General features: G+C 35.9%; 1 protein-coding gene across 3 annotated transcripts in view; it reads left to right on the top strand.

Annotated features, from left to right (window-relative positions):
• Positions 1-15,026, top strand: part of LARP4 (La ribonucleoprotein 4) — a 59,364-nt gene extending 44,338 nt beyond the window's left edge. For all 3 annotated transcript variants that reach the window (XM_036758691.1, XM_036758688.1, XM_036758689.1), the window contains exons 13-16: positions 329-487; positions 8,513-8,625; positions 8,951-9,119; positions 10,185-15,026. In XM_036758691.1, coding sequence (XP_036614586.1) covers positions 329-487; positions 8,513-8,625; positions 8,951-9,119; positions 10,185-10,523 — 780 coding nt within the window. In that variant the 3' untranslated portion in view covers positions 10,524-15,026. The remainder of the gene's footprint in view (positions 1-328; positions 488-8,512; positions 8,626-8,950; positions 9,120-10,184) is intronic.
• The last annotated feature ends 566 nt before the right edge of the window (positions 15,027-15,592 follow it).

Below are 15,592 nucleotides of genomic sequence, written 5' to 3'. Positions count from 1 at the left end.
TTATATTTATTAAGCCAAATTCTAGTTTTTTTGCATTCCTCACTCTTTTTCTTTACTAGCCAGGAAGGTGAAAAATAAGGTACGGTAGACAGCAAATCCCAGGAAAATGATATGGTAGTCATTATTTATTTGACTTGAAAAAATTGTTTTTACCTATAGTATTGATGAGTGGGGCATATAACCAGACAAGCTAAATTCTTACTTGCTTTAGTGAGTATTGGATAGCTTGTGGTTTGTTCCTTGACCCACCAGTTCATGTTGTTTTGTGTTTGAATGCCACTTGTATAAACTCTAGTACCAAGTGAATTCTCTTTTCTGTGTCTTTTAGAGACCCCATCCTATAGTGGAAACAAAGACTCCTACACCAAAGTTTGACTTGTTAGCATCAAATTTTCCTCCTTTGCCTGGTAGCTCATCGAGAACACAGGGTGAACCTACGCTGGAGAGCAGAATGTCAGATGTTGTTAAGGGAATCTCCAAAGAAAAGGTAATTAGTATAGAATCCCAGATGTTGGTTTGTCTCTGATCTTCCGTTCAGTTTGGCAGCAGTTAAAATCATTTAATTAATTCACGCTGAGTGCAAGTTTGTCTCAAATATCTCAGGCCTTGATCTCAAGGTGTTCACAGTTTAATGTCAATAAAGACATGCAAAAAAAATGTATATAATAGCAAAAGACAGTTAAGTAAGTTCGAGGGAACAGTCCAAGAGAGGTGCCATGCAAAACTAACTGTAGAGCACTTCAGTAGGGGACATAGATTGAGGAACATTTATATGAAGTATAGCAAGGTACTCAGTAGGTAAGGATAGTTAATTCCAGCTGCCAACAGAGGCAAAAAGATGAAAAGAATGACAGTATAAGAATGGAAAGATAGGTTGGGTCCACATTTTGATCCTTTGTCAGGTTTTAATTTCAGTTATTCACATAGTTTTGCCATGTTTCTCTGTACACTATTTTAATCCTGTTAATCATAGAGAGCTTATTGCTTTCATAATTCACCTCAAATTAGTAGACATCTCAGGATTTTCTTTTCAATTTTCTTCAGAAATTTTCAAGAACATTTGGTGTAATGTTTTTCTGTCTTGTTTCTAGGCTACCTGGAGGCTACAGAATATTAGAAATTATACCCAAGTATGCAATCAAATGGGCTATAGTATAATCCCAGCCATTTTGCACATTTTTCTTCTTTGTCTTAAATGTGCATTTGAAGAATACTTCTCTTTTTAATTTTAAGGGAGACTACTTTAGCGAGGGAAAGGGCCAGCCAATTGAGTTTGATCTATTAATTTTTTTAAAACTAGCTTTGTAAAAGCATTTGGAATGAGTGGCGTTAACTGTTTTTCTTTATTAGTTTAACCAGTTTTGTGCAAAAATTTTTTAATTCCAAGCCTACTTTCTTAAATCTCCTCAATACAATCCCAGAACATCTTTTCCCAAATACTGAAAGAAGGGTCTGCACTTAAGAAGGTTAACTAATTTTGACATGGCCAATTTTTTTATATAGCGTAACTCAAAACATAATTAGGAAGCTAAATCTACAAGGCAATTTGCTAAGGAAATTGAGAAAAACCTGGAGATATACAGAAAAAGGGGAACAATTACTTGACTTAAAAGATGGTTATGGCCATAGTCTTTTAAGACATGAACTTTATTTTTATTTTCTGATGATTATTGTTCATTAAACCTTTAACATTCTTAGATAACATTTTCTTAAATATACATTTGGCGAAATGGCTTAAGAGTGATTAAAAGATTCATTCTCTGGAATGAAATAAAGGAAGTCCCAACATTCTTCTTAGTATTATTTCTTTAGCTGGTTGTGTGAGATTGTACTGGTCAATATTTGAGTTGTGCCTGAGATGCCTTCTGAGTCAAGAAGATCTAGACACTTAGTCTCAGTGTCTCAGGCTGACAACTACCAGGAACTCCCTACCCTAGTGAAGTCATAACTCTGTTCCCCCAAAATAGAAATATACAAGTAATACCAAATTCCATTTTAAGCCACCTTTTCAGTTTCCTTTTTACAGAATGATCGTTATTAATTTAGAGCTGGAAAGGTCCTTAGGGACCATCTCATCCAGTCCTTTCACGTGACAGATGAGGATACTCAGGCCCACAGAGGTTAATTGGATTGCCTGAGGTCACATAGAAAAGTGTCAGAGGTGGTATTTGAACCCTAGACCTCTAAGTCTAAAGCCAGTACTCCTTTCATTACACACATACTGCCTCTCCAACTAGATAGTTAATAATTTAACATCTCATCACTGTTGACCCTCTATCATAGGTGCTAATGAGGAATTGTAATGCTGTATGTATACGAGCAAAAGGAAGATCAGTGTTCTGTTGTAGTAATAAACGTTCCAATTACAAATACCTCCCACCGGGTTAACAGAAATCAAAAATTAAAATTGTACAAAAATCAATCATAGGTAAGTCTGATTCACTAAGGAAGGGGTTGCTGTTTAGAAGAACCCTGTGGTGAGTCCTCTGGAAAGTAAATAACCCCCAGGTTTTTGTTTTTTAATCAAAGGAATATACAGTCTTGCTTATTTTCATTAACTGTTTCAGCAAAAGCATGTTAACGGGCAAAATAGCTTCAGAACAGTTTAATTTCATGGAAACAACTTCACGTTGGCAGACCGGACAAATTATATTAAAGTAGGAATCGTGTCGGCAGCGAGACCTTAGGCGCCATTTCATTCATACAGGGAACTCCCTGCACAAGGCAACTCTCTCTACTGTTGGCACTTTCTCTGCAGCTTAAAATCTTAGAGAGTTCTCCAGATTAAAAAGAGTGCCCAAGTACTGCATGCATCCAGTACGTGTCAGAGGTGACATCTAAGCCAAGATCTTCCTGGCTATGAAATTGGCTTTTTGATAGGTTATACCGCACTGCTGCTCTTGGTAATGATGCATTGACTATATAGATATGTAGGCCAACCTTAGCTTCTCCAGTCACATGATCAGGTCTCTTAGTTAAACTATCAAAGTTCAGTAGTCAAAAACAACCAAAAACCTTTGGTCTTTCTTAGTAAGATAGGAGAAACAACTGTCACTTAATTCTTGAGCCCAGGGGGAGTGGGAAGCATTGTGCTAAAGAGCTAAGAGGAAGTCTGTAGTAAATATCATGAGCTTTGTACCAAGGAGTTAATCAAGATAAATGGGAAAATTACCAAAAGACAGAAAGGGCCAAATTAGGCAATAGGTTTCATTCTCTTTCTGTAGTAGTGCTATGAATTCTAGGACAGATACAGAGAAAATGGATAATGGGGTGATTAGTTGTTGATAAGTACGGTGGGAGAAGTGTAAGGAGAAAGGGAGTGAAGATTGTAGAGAATGCAACAGTGAAGCAGCAAAGCATCATGAGGTCGGTGGGGAGGGGTAACTTGTCTCCAGAAGGGGTCTGATGCCAAGGGTAGGGATACATAGGGTGATTGCATTCTGTGGTAGAGTAGAGAGAACAAGTTGTACGAGCGTGGTGGGAAGTTGTGGTTAGAAAAGAAGCATTTGAGATCTCAAATCTACAATGGCACAATTGGAAAGGACGCTGGATTTTGAATCAGAAAATCTATGCAAATCCTGGCTCAGCTACTTAGCTGTGATAGATCTCTGCAATAAGGAAAGAGCTGCTATTCATCATCATCATTTTCTTTTACATAGTTATGCAGTGTTTCTATGAATTTATTTTTTGACCCACTAGTTATGTAAGATCTCATTGTCTCCATTTGGGTCTGTAGTTTTTTTTTGGTGGTCCCTACACCAATTTCTGTTCTTACTGTACTATGGTTTGTGAAGGATATATTGATCATTTCTGCCTATTTACATCTGTTTGCAATATCTCTATCACCTGTTACATGGTCAGTTTTTGCAAAAGTTGCATGTGGTAGAGAAATATGTATTTTGCTCTTCCGTTTAGAAGATGGCATAAATTTTATAACTCTAGTTCTCCAGAAATTTGTTCAGTTCTGTATTTTCCCTTTTGTTTTATCTTTCTGTTAGGCTTATCCAAAACTGATAGAGGGATATCTCTTCTATCACTATTATGTCACTATGTCTTCTTAAAACTCAGCTGTTTCCTTCATGAATTTGGATAATAAGTTACTTGCTAATAGGTGTGTTTTCTATGGTACTTTTCAGCATAATATAGGTTTTTTGTTTATCTCTTTCAATTTTTTGTTTTTTGCATTGTCTCCTGATTGGTTTTTTAAAATACCTTTCTTTTAAGTAAGTGATTGCGGTTTTGTTTTCTTATCCAATATATCCTTCTTTTCCATTTTATTGCATTGTTTAATCCATTCACATTTAAAGTTAGAGGAGTTAGTTTTATATTTTCCTCTTTCTCTAAAATTGAGTTGGTTTTTTTTTTTAAAGTTACAAGGTTTTTTCCCTTCTGCTGTAAATGCAGTATTATGTTCCTTCATTTATTTTATTCTTTTCTTAAGGTGGCCCTATTGCTACTGGGTCTCACCCCTGATCCACTCTTCTCTTCTCAAAAAGTTACCCCTTTCCCTTTCAGGTTTTATTTATTAGTTCTTATCATTAGATCTAGAGTCCATGTTTCCTTCTGTTACTCTTTTTGTTGTTGATTTATCTGTTTCTGTTCAAGGTCCTTGAGATTTCTTCTTCCTAAAATCTTGGGTACTTTTGACTTTCTTACTTCTTGTCTTCCTTGCCTCAGATTGCAGTTTCCTTGGGGGCTGGATCTCAAATTGTCTCAGTTTTTGCAAACACTGGGCAATTAATGGTTCACCAGCCTACGTCTCTGTTTCTTTTAAATGATTTTGGGGTAGTCAGAACTGGCCCCAGCTGGAGCTGTGTTCTCTCCCTCAGGCTACTGCATAGTTCCTGGCACTTGTGGCGCCCTGTCCTGGTAACCTGTCCCATTCTCCTCTGTTCCTTATTTCTCTGGCCTGACACCAGCAGTTCAGAGCCTGTTTTCCCCAATACTGGCAGCTCAGAACTTTGTTGTGCTGGTGCTTCTGTGTTGCAGCCGGTTGAAATCTTTTGCTACCTATCAAAGGGCTGCCAAGCTGGCAAACTTCTTCATGCTGGAGCCAGAGTCTCTATAGCACTAGAAAACAGGAGGGGTAGTAGGGTGCAGAGGTGGTTTTAGATGTACCCTTCTGTTATGTCCTTGGGTCTTCTAGTGCAGCCTCGTGCCAGTAGCATAGGAGAAGAAATTTTTACATGGCTCCAGGTATGTGGATATATAAATCAAACATTTACTGATAATAAATCATGAAGAAATTTATTGCAAAACAATTCTTTGGTATACATATAACTTTACCATTTATTAAAGACAAAAGCAAATTTGCATACTAATGAAGATGGCTGTGCTTATTTTGTTTATTTTTACATAAAGAATTAAATCTCGGCAGAATAGTTGATACTGCAGGTCGTAGAGCATCTTCCAACATTTTTCAGAGTTGATTGATATTTTCATTTTATAATTTTATAATCAATGCTGAGAATGCCACTTCGCATAAATACGTACTATAAGATGGCACAAGTGTGTCTCAGATTCATTATGCATTTGATTTTGAATTAATTTTTAGTCGTTGCACATTCAGAAACCTATTTTTTTGCCAAATTTTTTGTGACCCACAGCACTGTCCTAGACCATGGAAATGGCTGAAGTTGTTTGACCTTTGTTGTGTAATTTCATTTTGGAGAAGTTTAAGAAATGAAAGAGCTATCTCTTCATTCCTCCCAGGGGCCTAAAACATCCCACTACTAGAATAATGGTATCCTTCAGCTTTGAATAATTTCCTTTTCCCAAGTATAGAGAACTATAATTGATGTAGTGTAGTTATTGATAGCTTTGGTTTCTTCCTCTAAAAACAGCTTATTCATATCCTTTGATGATTTATTAGTTGGGGGATAGCTCTTATTCAATTCCCTATATATTTTTAAGAAATGAGGCCTTTATCAAAGAAACTTGCTGCAGGTTTTTTTTCCCCTCAGTTTCCTACTTTTATCCCAATTTTAACTGTATTGGTTTTCTTAGTGCAAAAATATTTTAATTCTGTGTAAGCAAAATTACCTGTCTTGCCAATGTATTAGCAAGGCAATAATCACAACATAGACAATAATTGTCAAAATGCCTGTGTGGTTCTGTATTGCAGAATATAAGAGACTCTATATAGAAGGTAGAAGAAGTAAACCATTTACTCAGACACCAGAGGACCAAATCCCAAAACCAATAAGCCCAATCCATCATAGCAGGAAAGAATTCAATACACAATATCACAGCAGAGAACCACTCATCTCAAAGCCCCTGCTGGGGCCTTGCCACCAACAATCACTCACACAGCATAGCTAGCAAGTCTGCTCTTTCCCTCAGTTCTAACTGCTCCCTGAGCAGAGAGCAGACATGATGTGATACTGTGTTTTAAGTTCCTTGCTGTTATAAAGTGGGCTTACTGGTTTTGAGAGTCGCTTACTGGTTATGGGATTTGGTTATCTGGTGTCTGAATAAATGTTTTACTACTTCTACCTTCTGTATAGAGTCTCTCATATTTTGTGATACAGAATTACATAGGCATATTCACATTATTGTCGATGTGTTTATTGCCTTGCTAATACATTCTCCTAAGAACCTCTTTATCTCTTCTTTGGTCATGAACTCTCCCCCTATCCATAGATCTGACAAATACTTTCTTCTGTGCTTCACTAATTTAGTTATGATTTCAACCTTTATGTTTAAATCATAAACCCATTTTGAGTTTATCTCAGTACATAATGTAAGTTGTTGGTCCCCCTGCCTAGTTTCTGCTAAACTACTTTCAAGTTTTCCCAACAGTTTTTAATCAGGTAATAAGTTCTTGCTGCAGTAACTGGGATCTTTGCTTTTATCAAACACTGGGTTACTATGCTTATTTGCTTCTGTATTTTTTGTGTACCTAATATATTCCATTGATCAACCTCTCTTTCTTAACCCATTACTAAACTGTTTTGATGGTTACAACTTTGTAGTATAGTTTGAGACTGGTACTGCAAGGTTCCCCCTCTGCTCTCCCCCCCTTTCTTTTTTTTTTTGTGGCTTCCCTTCATATTCTTGACCTTTTATTCCTCTAGATGAATTTTGTTTTTAGTTCATCTACAGTAATTCTCTGGTAGTTTGTTTGGTATGACACTGAATAAATTAATTTAGGTAGTTTTATTATTTCTGTTTGGTCTACTCATGAGCAATTAATATTTGTCCAATAATTTAAATCTGTCCTTATTTGTGTGAAGAGTGTTTACACTTGTGTTCTTATATTTCTTGTGCATGTGTTTCTTGAGAAGTACACTCACAAGTATTTTAAATAAAATTTCTCTTTTTATCTCTTCTTGCTTGGTTTTGTTGGTAATATACAAACATGCTGATTTGTGTGGGATTATAACTTGCAGTTCTAATACTGTATTTAATAGTAGTGGTGATAAAGGACGATCCTTGATTAATATAGTATGTGATGCAGCAGCCAGACCTCACAGTGTAGCCATGAACTTTGCTTTTCAGAGCCTCGGTTTCTTCATAGCGTCTCAATGGTAAACTAATGTCATATGTTTTTGCAAATCCTACTTTAACATAATTTGGCCATTTGACCAATATGAAAGTTTCTGTGGAATTAACTAATCTCATTGATGTCATTTTGCCTAACTTTTTTTTTCTGAATTAAATGAAATTGGGTAAGCTATGCTTGTATAAATAGTTATTATTTTTACTTTGTAAAACCTAAGTTTAAAAAACAAAAACCTAGTGGTTGTTTATTTGCTTTCCCAATCATATGGTTCTTTTAAATAGCAACCTCTTAGTTGAGTGTTATCAATCAGACTGACCTTTGTGCAATATAAATTTTTGTTCACTTTCAGGAACCTCCTATCTCATGGGGAGGTACTTATAGTTGAACATTACTGTTGCCACAAAACATCATTTCCCCTTTTACTTTTGACTATATGTTTTTATTAATTCCTTACTAACACTTATGCTAGAGGGTCAGCCATGATTGAACATGAAACTAGTTAGTGACTATCCATTCACATAGGGGTATTTTAAAACTTCAGGTAAAATGGAGTTTAGAATTACTTGGATTTTGTCCATCAATGCTACATCAGTCCTTCATAGGAAAAAGTAATAGAATATTGATTACATGTTTCAGTAATAAGAATATTTTATACAACTTGAGTTTCCTTGCAGAGTTAGTTGGTAAATAATCAAATCCTCTTCTTTCTCCTTGTCCTATTGCCTAGCCATCATTATATTGATTTCATTTAACGTTCAGTTTAAATAGATTTCTAAGACAGTATAAATCACTAATTGAAGTTTTAGATTTATATTGTCCTCCGTTACTGCCAAAATGTTTTTCCAAAAAGTTTTTTTTTTTTATCATGTTATGAAATCTTATTATTGTCCCACTACTCTTTTCTTTTTCACTGACTGAGGGACTAATGAGTCCTTAATGATGATTATGTAATAAAATGCTTCAAGTTCCAATATCACTTTGTACTTTTGATTCAATGTTTCCTTTAAGGAGAACAAAGAGTTGCCTGCCAGTTGCCCATCCTCTGCTGAGGACAGACAGATAGACCAGCTGCCAAGCTTGAATGCAAGTTCTCCAAATACAGCTGAGATTCCTGTGTTAAGGTACAAAATGAAGGGTCTGTTGTTGGTGGTGGTGGTTTTTGTTTTTTTATTTGTTTGTTTTTTAAATAAAATGTTGGGAATTTCTCTTCTGTTATCTTAAAGAATAAAAATGGGGTGTGGTGCAGTCATGAAACCCTGATCTTAGAGTCAGGAGTGAGGTATTCTGGTCTTAGCTTTGCCTTAATTAGGTGCATGTCCTTGACATTTGAAGTCAAGTCTTTACTTGTAAAATGAGGCCACTGGGCTTGGTGATAGTGCTTATTAGGACAGTGAGCTTTTCATTATTTTCCCAAAGCCCTGTCAAGCTCTTTGTTTTCTTTATTAGCACAACTCAGCAGGAGAAAAATCTTGTGGAAGTTTGCCCTGCCCAGAAGGATGTTTCCAACCAGACAGCTCCAGTTTTACCATCGTGTTCCCCTAATGCTGCAAAACCACCAAGGATAAACACTGTCTCACCTTGTAGTAATGTAAATATGGCCACAGCTGTTGTACAGGTAAGACAAACGATTTCATTTGCTGAATTTCTGGTGTGAGACTTTTAGGCTGACATTAAATTTCATAAATAGTTTTTGAGTATCTACTATATTATGCTAGGCACTAAATGTGCGGGGAAAGTGCCTTCATCCCCCTGAATTAAGATAACTCCTTGTTAAGTTCAAGGAACAGGTTACGTGGGAACAAAGGATCCAGAAGGAAACTCAACCTATCAGCTCACATAGCAGAAGTTCATCATAGTGGAGGCATATTGTACTTAAAATCATTGCTTCATAATGAGAATAGAGAAATCGTTATGAGTGACTTAGTTGCTTTGGCTATTTGTTCTCATGTAATTGAGGATGATATCTGAGCCAGATCATAGTGAATCTTGCCCTACTTGGCAGAGTCGTTGGGGCATTGTATACAAGACTTAAAGTAAATTTGGTGGTATTGACTTTCCTAAATAGAGGATTTCAGCCACAAGTTTCAAACATTTGCCATGCTCTTTGTAGGTATGCTAAGAGGAATTGAGATTGAAACTTTCTATTCTTTATAGAGTCTGTTTTTTACTCTCAGGTTTCTTTTGTATAAAATAGTGTGAAAGCAGCTACCCTGGATCCATGTCTTTCACCTGTTATGATAAATGACAGCTGTTGTTTGCTATTTTCTGGCTATCCCAGTTTCTCATTCCCTCCTTTCTAGAATGATATCTGGTCTTCTAGGATGAGCCATGTAAAGCCCTAGATGACCTCCAGGCCAAACTTCGTGTAAAGCATCCATGGAACCATCCAATTTGGGGGCTTATTTTTTCATCTTTGTTGTTAATTTTAGCTTATATGACTCTTTGCTTTTAAGAGTGTATAGCATAGGGGGCAGTTAGGTGGCACAGTGAGTAGAGCACCAGCCCTGGAGTCAGGACAACCTGAGTTCAAATCTAGCCTCAGATACTTGACATGCTTACTCTCTGTGTGACCTTGGGCAAGTCACTTAACCCCAATTGTTCTGCCTTCCCTCCTCCCAAAAAAAAAAGGCTATATCATATAAACAGGTTTTTTTTCTTTTTGTCTTTTGTCACCTTAAAGGAGCCCCGGAAGTTAAGTTATGCTGAAGTTTGCCAGAAGCCCCCTAAGGAGCCTCCTTCAGTCTCCGTGCAGCCATTACGAGAGCTTCGTTCCAATGTTGTATCCCCTGCCAAAAATGAAGAGAATGGTGTTCCTGAGAAGTCACATGAAAAGCCACATGAAAAGCCAGAAGGAAGGGCCACTAAGGATTATTCTGGCTTCCGTGGCAATACTGCTCCCAGAGGTGCAGCTGGAAAAATCAGGGAACAGAGACGCCAGTTTAGCCACAGGTCTTCACCTCAGGGAGTGACTCGGCGTAATGGCAAAGAGCAGTATGTGCCACCCAGATCACCAAAGTAAAAACCAGAAAAACAAAAACAAAAAAACTATTCAAAACTCCTGTCTCTTTCAGTTAAACTTGAACTGTGGATTAATGAGCTTTGTTGGAGGGGAGGGGGTATAGCCAGGAAGGAGAGAGGAGAGAAAAGTATGGCCTGAACCGTTGTGGATCTTTGGAGTTTGTGAAAAGTGGAATCCCAGAATTCATCTCTAAAGTGATTTTAAAATGCTGGAGGATTCCAATCAGTATAAATATATATATATAAATATTATAATTTTTGTATTTTTGTTTGTCTTTAATTTGCAAGGTTTCCTGCCTGAAATTAATTTTGGGGGTTGAAAATTAGCTGGAAAAATGCATATTTACATGTCCTTCAGTATAGGAGGTGAGGGAGTGAGAGAAAAATATTTTTTGACAAAGCATTTCTGTAAAATTAGAAATTACTTTTTTTAATCTATTTAAAGTTGGGCTTGTAGAATGCTGTCTTTGCCTATATGGCCTTGTGTTGCAAATCAGATCATTGGCTGGTGTGCTTGGTTTGTGTGTGTTTGCGTGTATGTGCAAGAATGACAGATTGCAGCCAATTCTGTTATGTCATAACTTAGTAACTGATTTAAAAACTGAATGTACTACTTAAGTAGAATTTTTTTCCAGCTTGAAATTTAGTCTGTCTTTTGACCTTACTAATATTTCATTCAATAAGCTTTTTAACTGAATTTACTGGAGATCTGATTGTAGGTCAGAATAAGTTTGAAGCTCAAGGAAATGGGAAAAAAAAAACAAATAAATATGAAACTTGGTCTTAGACCTGTGCTTTTTCAGGTCTGGTAGACTGTAGGGGTTAAAACTGCCCTGTTTTCTTTCCCCCATAAGGGGAACACATCATCTTTTCATTTTTGTTGCTTCAGTGTTGTTCTCTGTGCATCCTCTCCCCAACCTATAATAGACCTGTGTGTGTTTTTCATTGCATTACTATCGGTGTGTTCTAAACATGGCTTCTGAAATTAGTGTTGTTCATTATTTTGCTTATGTTCAAATATTCATATACTTAGGATCCAGATTGGAAGGGCAGGCTGCCCCTACAGTAATTTGTGTTAGTGCTAAAGATAAGACTTTGTAAGTAATTCTTTAAAGTGTTAAGTACTGTAGAAGTCAAATTTTTATAGTTTGGGGGGCATTTTTCTGTTTACAGTGCATATAATGCCTGAGTCTTTTTTTCCCTTAAAAAATTTTTTTTTCCGGAATTAACTCTGACATACCCCGGAAGGTCATAAAATTTTAAGTTTTTGAGGAAAGGCTGAGGTAGGAAAGGTAGTTTAAAAAAATAACCTGTGTAGGTTCTCATTGTCTACATTTGCAGCTCTGTTGTATATTGAACAGATGGGTGAGTTTATGTGCTAGTAATTACAGGAAACGACTGAAATATAAAAAGAAAAAAAACCATGTTGCATTAATCTGCTAAGTCAGACCCCAAGTTCAAAGTTCTGTATAAAAATTTTTTTCTTTTTAGGAATAGTTTTCAAAAGTAAGAATTGTACCTTTTTCAGTGAATTGCAAATGTACAAATTGAAATTGTAAATTGTAAACACTGGAAAGCACCGTTGTGACATATACAGTAAACATCTTAGTAATATATACTAGTGATGACTTTAGAATGAATGTAAGTGGAGGTTAAATTACATTACTGTGAAACTTTTCATTTTTCAACTTTAGCCGGTTAACCTTTGGAAATTCTTATTTAGTAGGTAACTGTTAACAAATCACTTTAAAAACACTGCACATCTTTTTTTTATCCTACATATATGTATATGTATATGCCAGAGTTGTCATTTCTTTGTAACTTATTCAGCTTGGCAGTTGCTTTTGATTTAACGGCTTGATAATTCTGTATAATATATTTATGCAGTTTAAAACTGTTCATTTCTACATATAATTTTTAAAAATCATTATTCACTAAAACATACAATAAAACTACCTTGCTGAGTTTAGGGGAAGTTTTAGGTTCTTTTTTAAAAGAAAAAAAAATTTAATGATAATCACTGATCACATCTATGGTAAAAATGCTTAATCAGTTTACTTATTAGATAATGCTGCATTTGGTGGAAATGGCAAAGAAATGGCAAACATTTAAAAGTGTTAACACTGTGAACTGCATTGAGTTTCAGAGAATAAACATTTTATAAAATCATTTGATATAGATTATAAACTTAATTATTGCACTCAGACTGAAAAATAACCTTTACAATATATTCACAGATTTAGGCTTGCCAGTATGCTGTGTATGGATTGTTAAGTAAAAACATGTATTAGTGCTTATAAAGCCATCTAATTTCTAAAAATTTCAGATGTCCTAATTCTGACAAATGGAAAGAACTTGTTTTGAGGAAAGCAAGTTAGTCAGGCAAAAGTGTTGAGTCTTGCTTTGTACATTGGCTTTGTCTTGTACAATTCTAACCAGCAGAGGGATTGGCTGTCAGGGAGTGCTTGCATTTGATCAAAAGAGCGCTTCAGCATTTTGGACTATCATAAAATATAGGCCTTTATGGGATTTTTTTTTAAAATCTACTTTATTGCAGCTTCTTAGAGCAGTGAGTACCTTTTATAGTGCGGTACTAAGAAACTCGGTGTGTAGCCTTTATTTCACAGCAGCAAATTAAAGTTTCTGTACAGGTGATGCCTGTTAAATGTGTGAAGCTGTTGATTTTTTCCAGCATTATTCTGTAGCTCATAAATTAAGGCAATTCACCATATTTTTTTGGTTCTTGGATATATGAACATAAATCTTAAAGTCATTCCCCTTCCCACTCATATATCCCATTTTCTTTCTTTGGGGGGGAGGGAGGGATAAAAGTAAATACTGCTGTGAAAATTGTAAATCTTAGTGTGACCATGAATTTACTCCTGCAGTACTTGTTGCATGAAGTGCACATAGCATAGGTTGACTGAAGTAAGCTATCTTCGTATTCTCCAAGTGCTCATGCAAGTTCCTCACCTTTCATTTTGCTTTCTTTAGAAAGGAATGGAGACAGTACAAAATTTCTGCATTTTTTTTAGTCTTGCCCATTTCAGTTTCCTTAAACACCTACAGTTTTTCCTCTAGCAAAAGCAGTTTCAATTTTTAGCAAATTTCAACACTGGTTTTCAAAATAGTTGTCCAGGGATCTAATGGCTAAATTATTTCCCCATTGAGTCTTTGAAGGAAGACTAGATTGTTCAGGGTTTTCTGTTTTTGTTTTGTGTTATGTGCTAAATTTGCATGTGAACAAATGTTAGCATATAAATTTCTGATTCTTCTGATTCCTAAAAATTAAGGGAGCTTGAGTGTATTGTCTTACATTCCTTTTTGTGTTTTGTTAAAGAAGTAACCAAGTTAGCTTGGTGAAAGGTTTAAAGGTGCAGTTTTAGCAATAGATATAGAAGCATAAAGCAACCCATTATAACTATTGGAAAGGAGAAATAGGAAGGATGTTGCTGGAACAGAATAGTATTTAAAAGTAATACATTACTGTAGTATTCTCAGTTACAGCCTTACAGCTTTGTCTGTCAGCTTCATTATCCACTGGTTTTACTGTCTGACATACATGAGCAGTCACCTGGGTTAAATCTGTAATGTTTGTGCTGGCATGTTATACAAATGGGTAAAATGCACCATTTTATTAAAGACAAGATGCAACAGAAATACCCGTAGGGGAGAAATTGCCTCTAATAGGTTTTTATAAATTCATAACTACGACAGATATGCAATAGATCTTTTTGGGATTTTTTTATATGTATTTCCTTGTAACCTGGTTGCCATTAATATAAATACCTTATGCTTTATTGTGTATGTTACATGTAGTCTGGGCTTCCTTTAAGAAGGTACATAGTAGTTTCCGTTTTGATTAACTCTGAATTTGGACACTTAGGAGTTCCATGAAAAAAAGGTTTGTTTTAATGTGTAGTTGGGAGTAAATCCACTCTGATTCATCTGATCATTGGCCTGTTAACAATTTAAAATTGTATATTGAAGAACTAAAGACTTTTTAAAATGGCTCTTCAATTACAGATCATTTCCAAAAGTGCAACTCAGACATTAAAAGGGTTTTGTTTTCAGTTTTATTGAACTCAGAATAGATGAATGCGTGTCTATAGATTACACACACGTGTATGTTTACATATATAGGTACATACATACGTATTTCCATATATGTGTATACATGTGTGTATAGGCCCATATGTGTGTGCCCATCAACTTTTTCCTCTAATGATTCAGACGTTCCTTGGCATTCACATCTCAACAAAATGGTGGAAAGGAGATTGGGGAAGAAAACAGAACCAACTATCTGGCTTCTACTTTGTCCATTGCTCTGGTTTATTCCTGTTGTCAAGATTGTCCAAAACAATATGGTGTGACATAGGCTCATGCTTTAAATGTTAAACTGATTACATCCATGTATTTGTATTTTTGTTTTTGACATTGCCAAGGTGCTATGGGAAATTAAAATAACACAAAATTAGAAAAAAATAAAGCTGATTTAAAAACAGGACTGGTTTCCTTTTCTGCAGTGTTAATACTCATCTCTCCATACTGTCTCCATTATTGCTTAATAATTCTCTGTACTTAGTTGCCACCAGTTAAGTATGTCATGAAAGGCCAGGCAATGTCACTCATTGCACATTACAGAAAAGGAAATATGACCACGCCCTTCCACTACCACCCCCAAAAAGACCCTTTAACCTGACTAAAAATAGATACTTGCTCATTGAGTTGTGGAGGATCCAAGATCACATGTAAGGTGATATATAGAGATACAGCATTAGTATTAGTCATTTATTTCATAATGTGCAACTGCTATGTTCTAGCCATTGTCATTGAGGGATTGGGGGAGAGGGTGGTACCTAATGGGTTGTGTGACCTGGGGCAGAACACTTTGACCAAGTTCTCTTTTCCTGCTCGTTTTTTCTCCATCCACTTTTAAAGCCAAGTAGTATAACATGATGAAAAGAACAGTAAGCAAAAGCATTAAGATAACCAGGAGACCAAACCACCTAGATAACTTCAATTGTTACTTAAAGATCATTGTGACCAGTTTTCTGATCTGCAAAAGGT

Source organism: Trichosurus vulpecula, chromosome 5 (genome assembly GCF_011100635.1).
Source record: "Trichosurus vulpecula isolate mTriVul1 chromosome 5, mTriVul1.pri, whole genome shotgun sequence".
Lineage (NCBI taxonomy): Eukaryota > Metazoa > Chordata > Mammalia > Diprotodontia > Phalangeridae > Trichosurus > Trichosurus vulpecula.
This window is presented reverse-complemented; position numbering and strand designations above follow the sequence as displayed.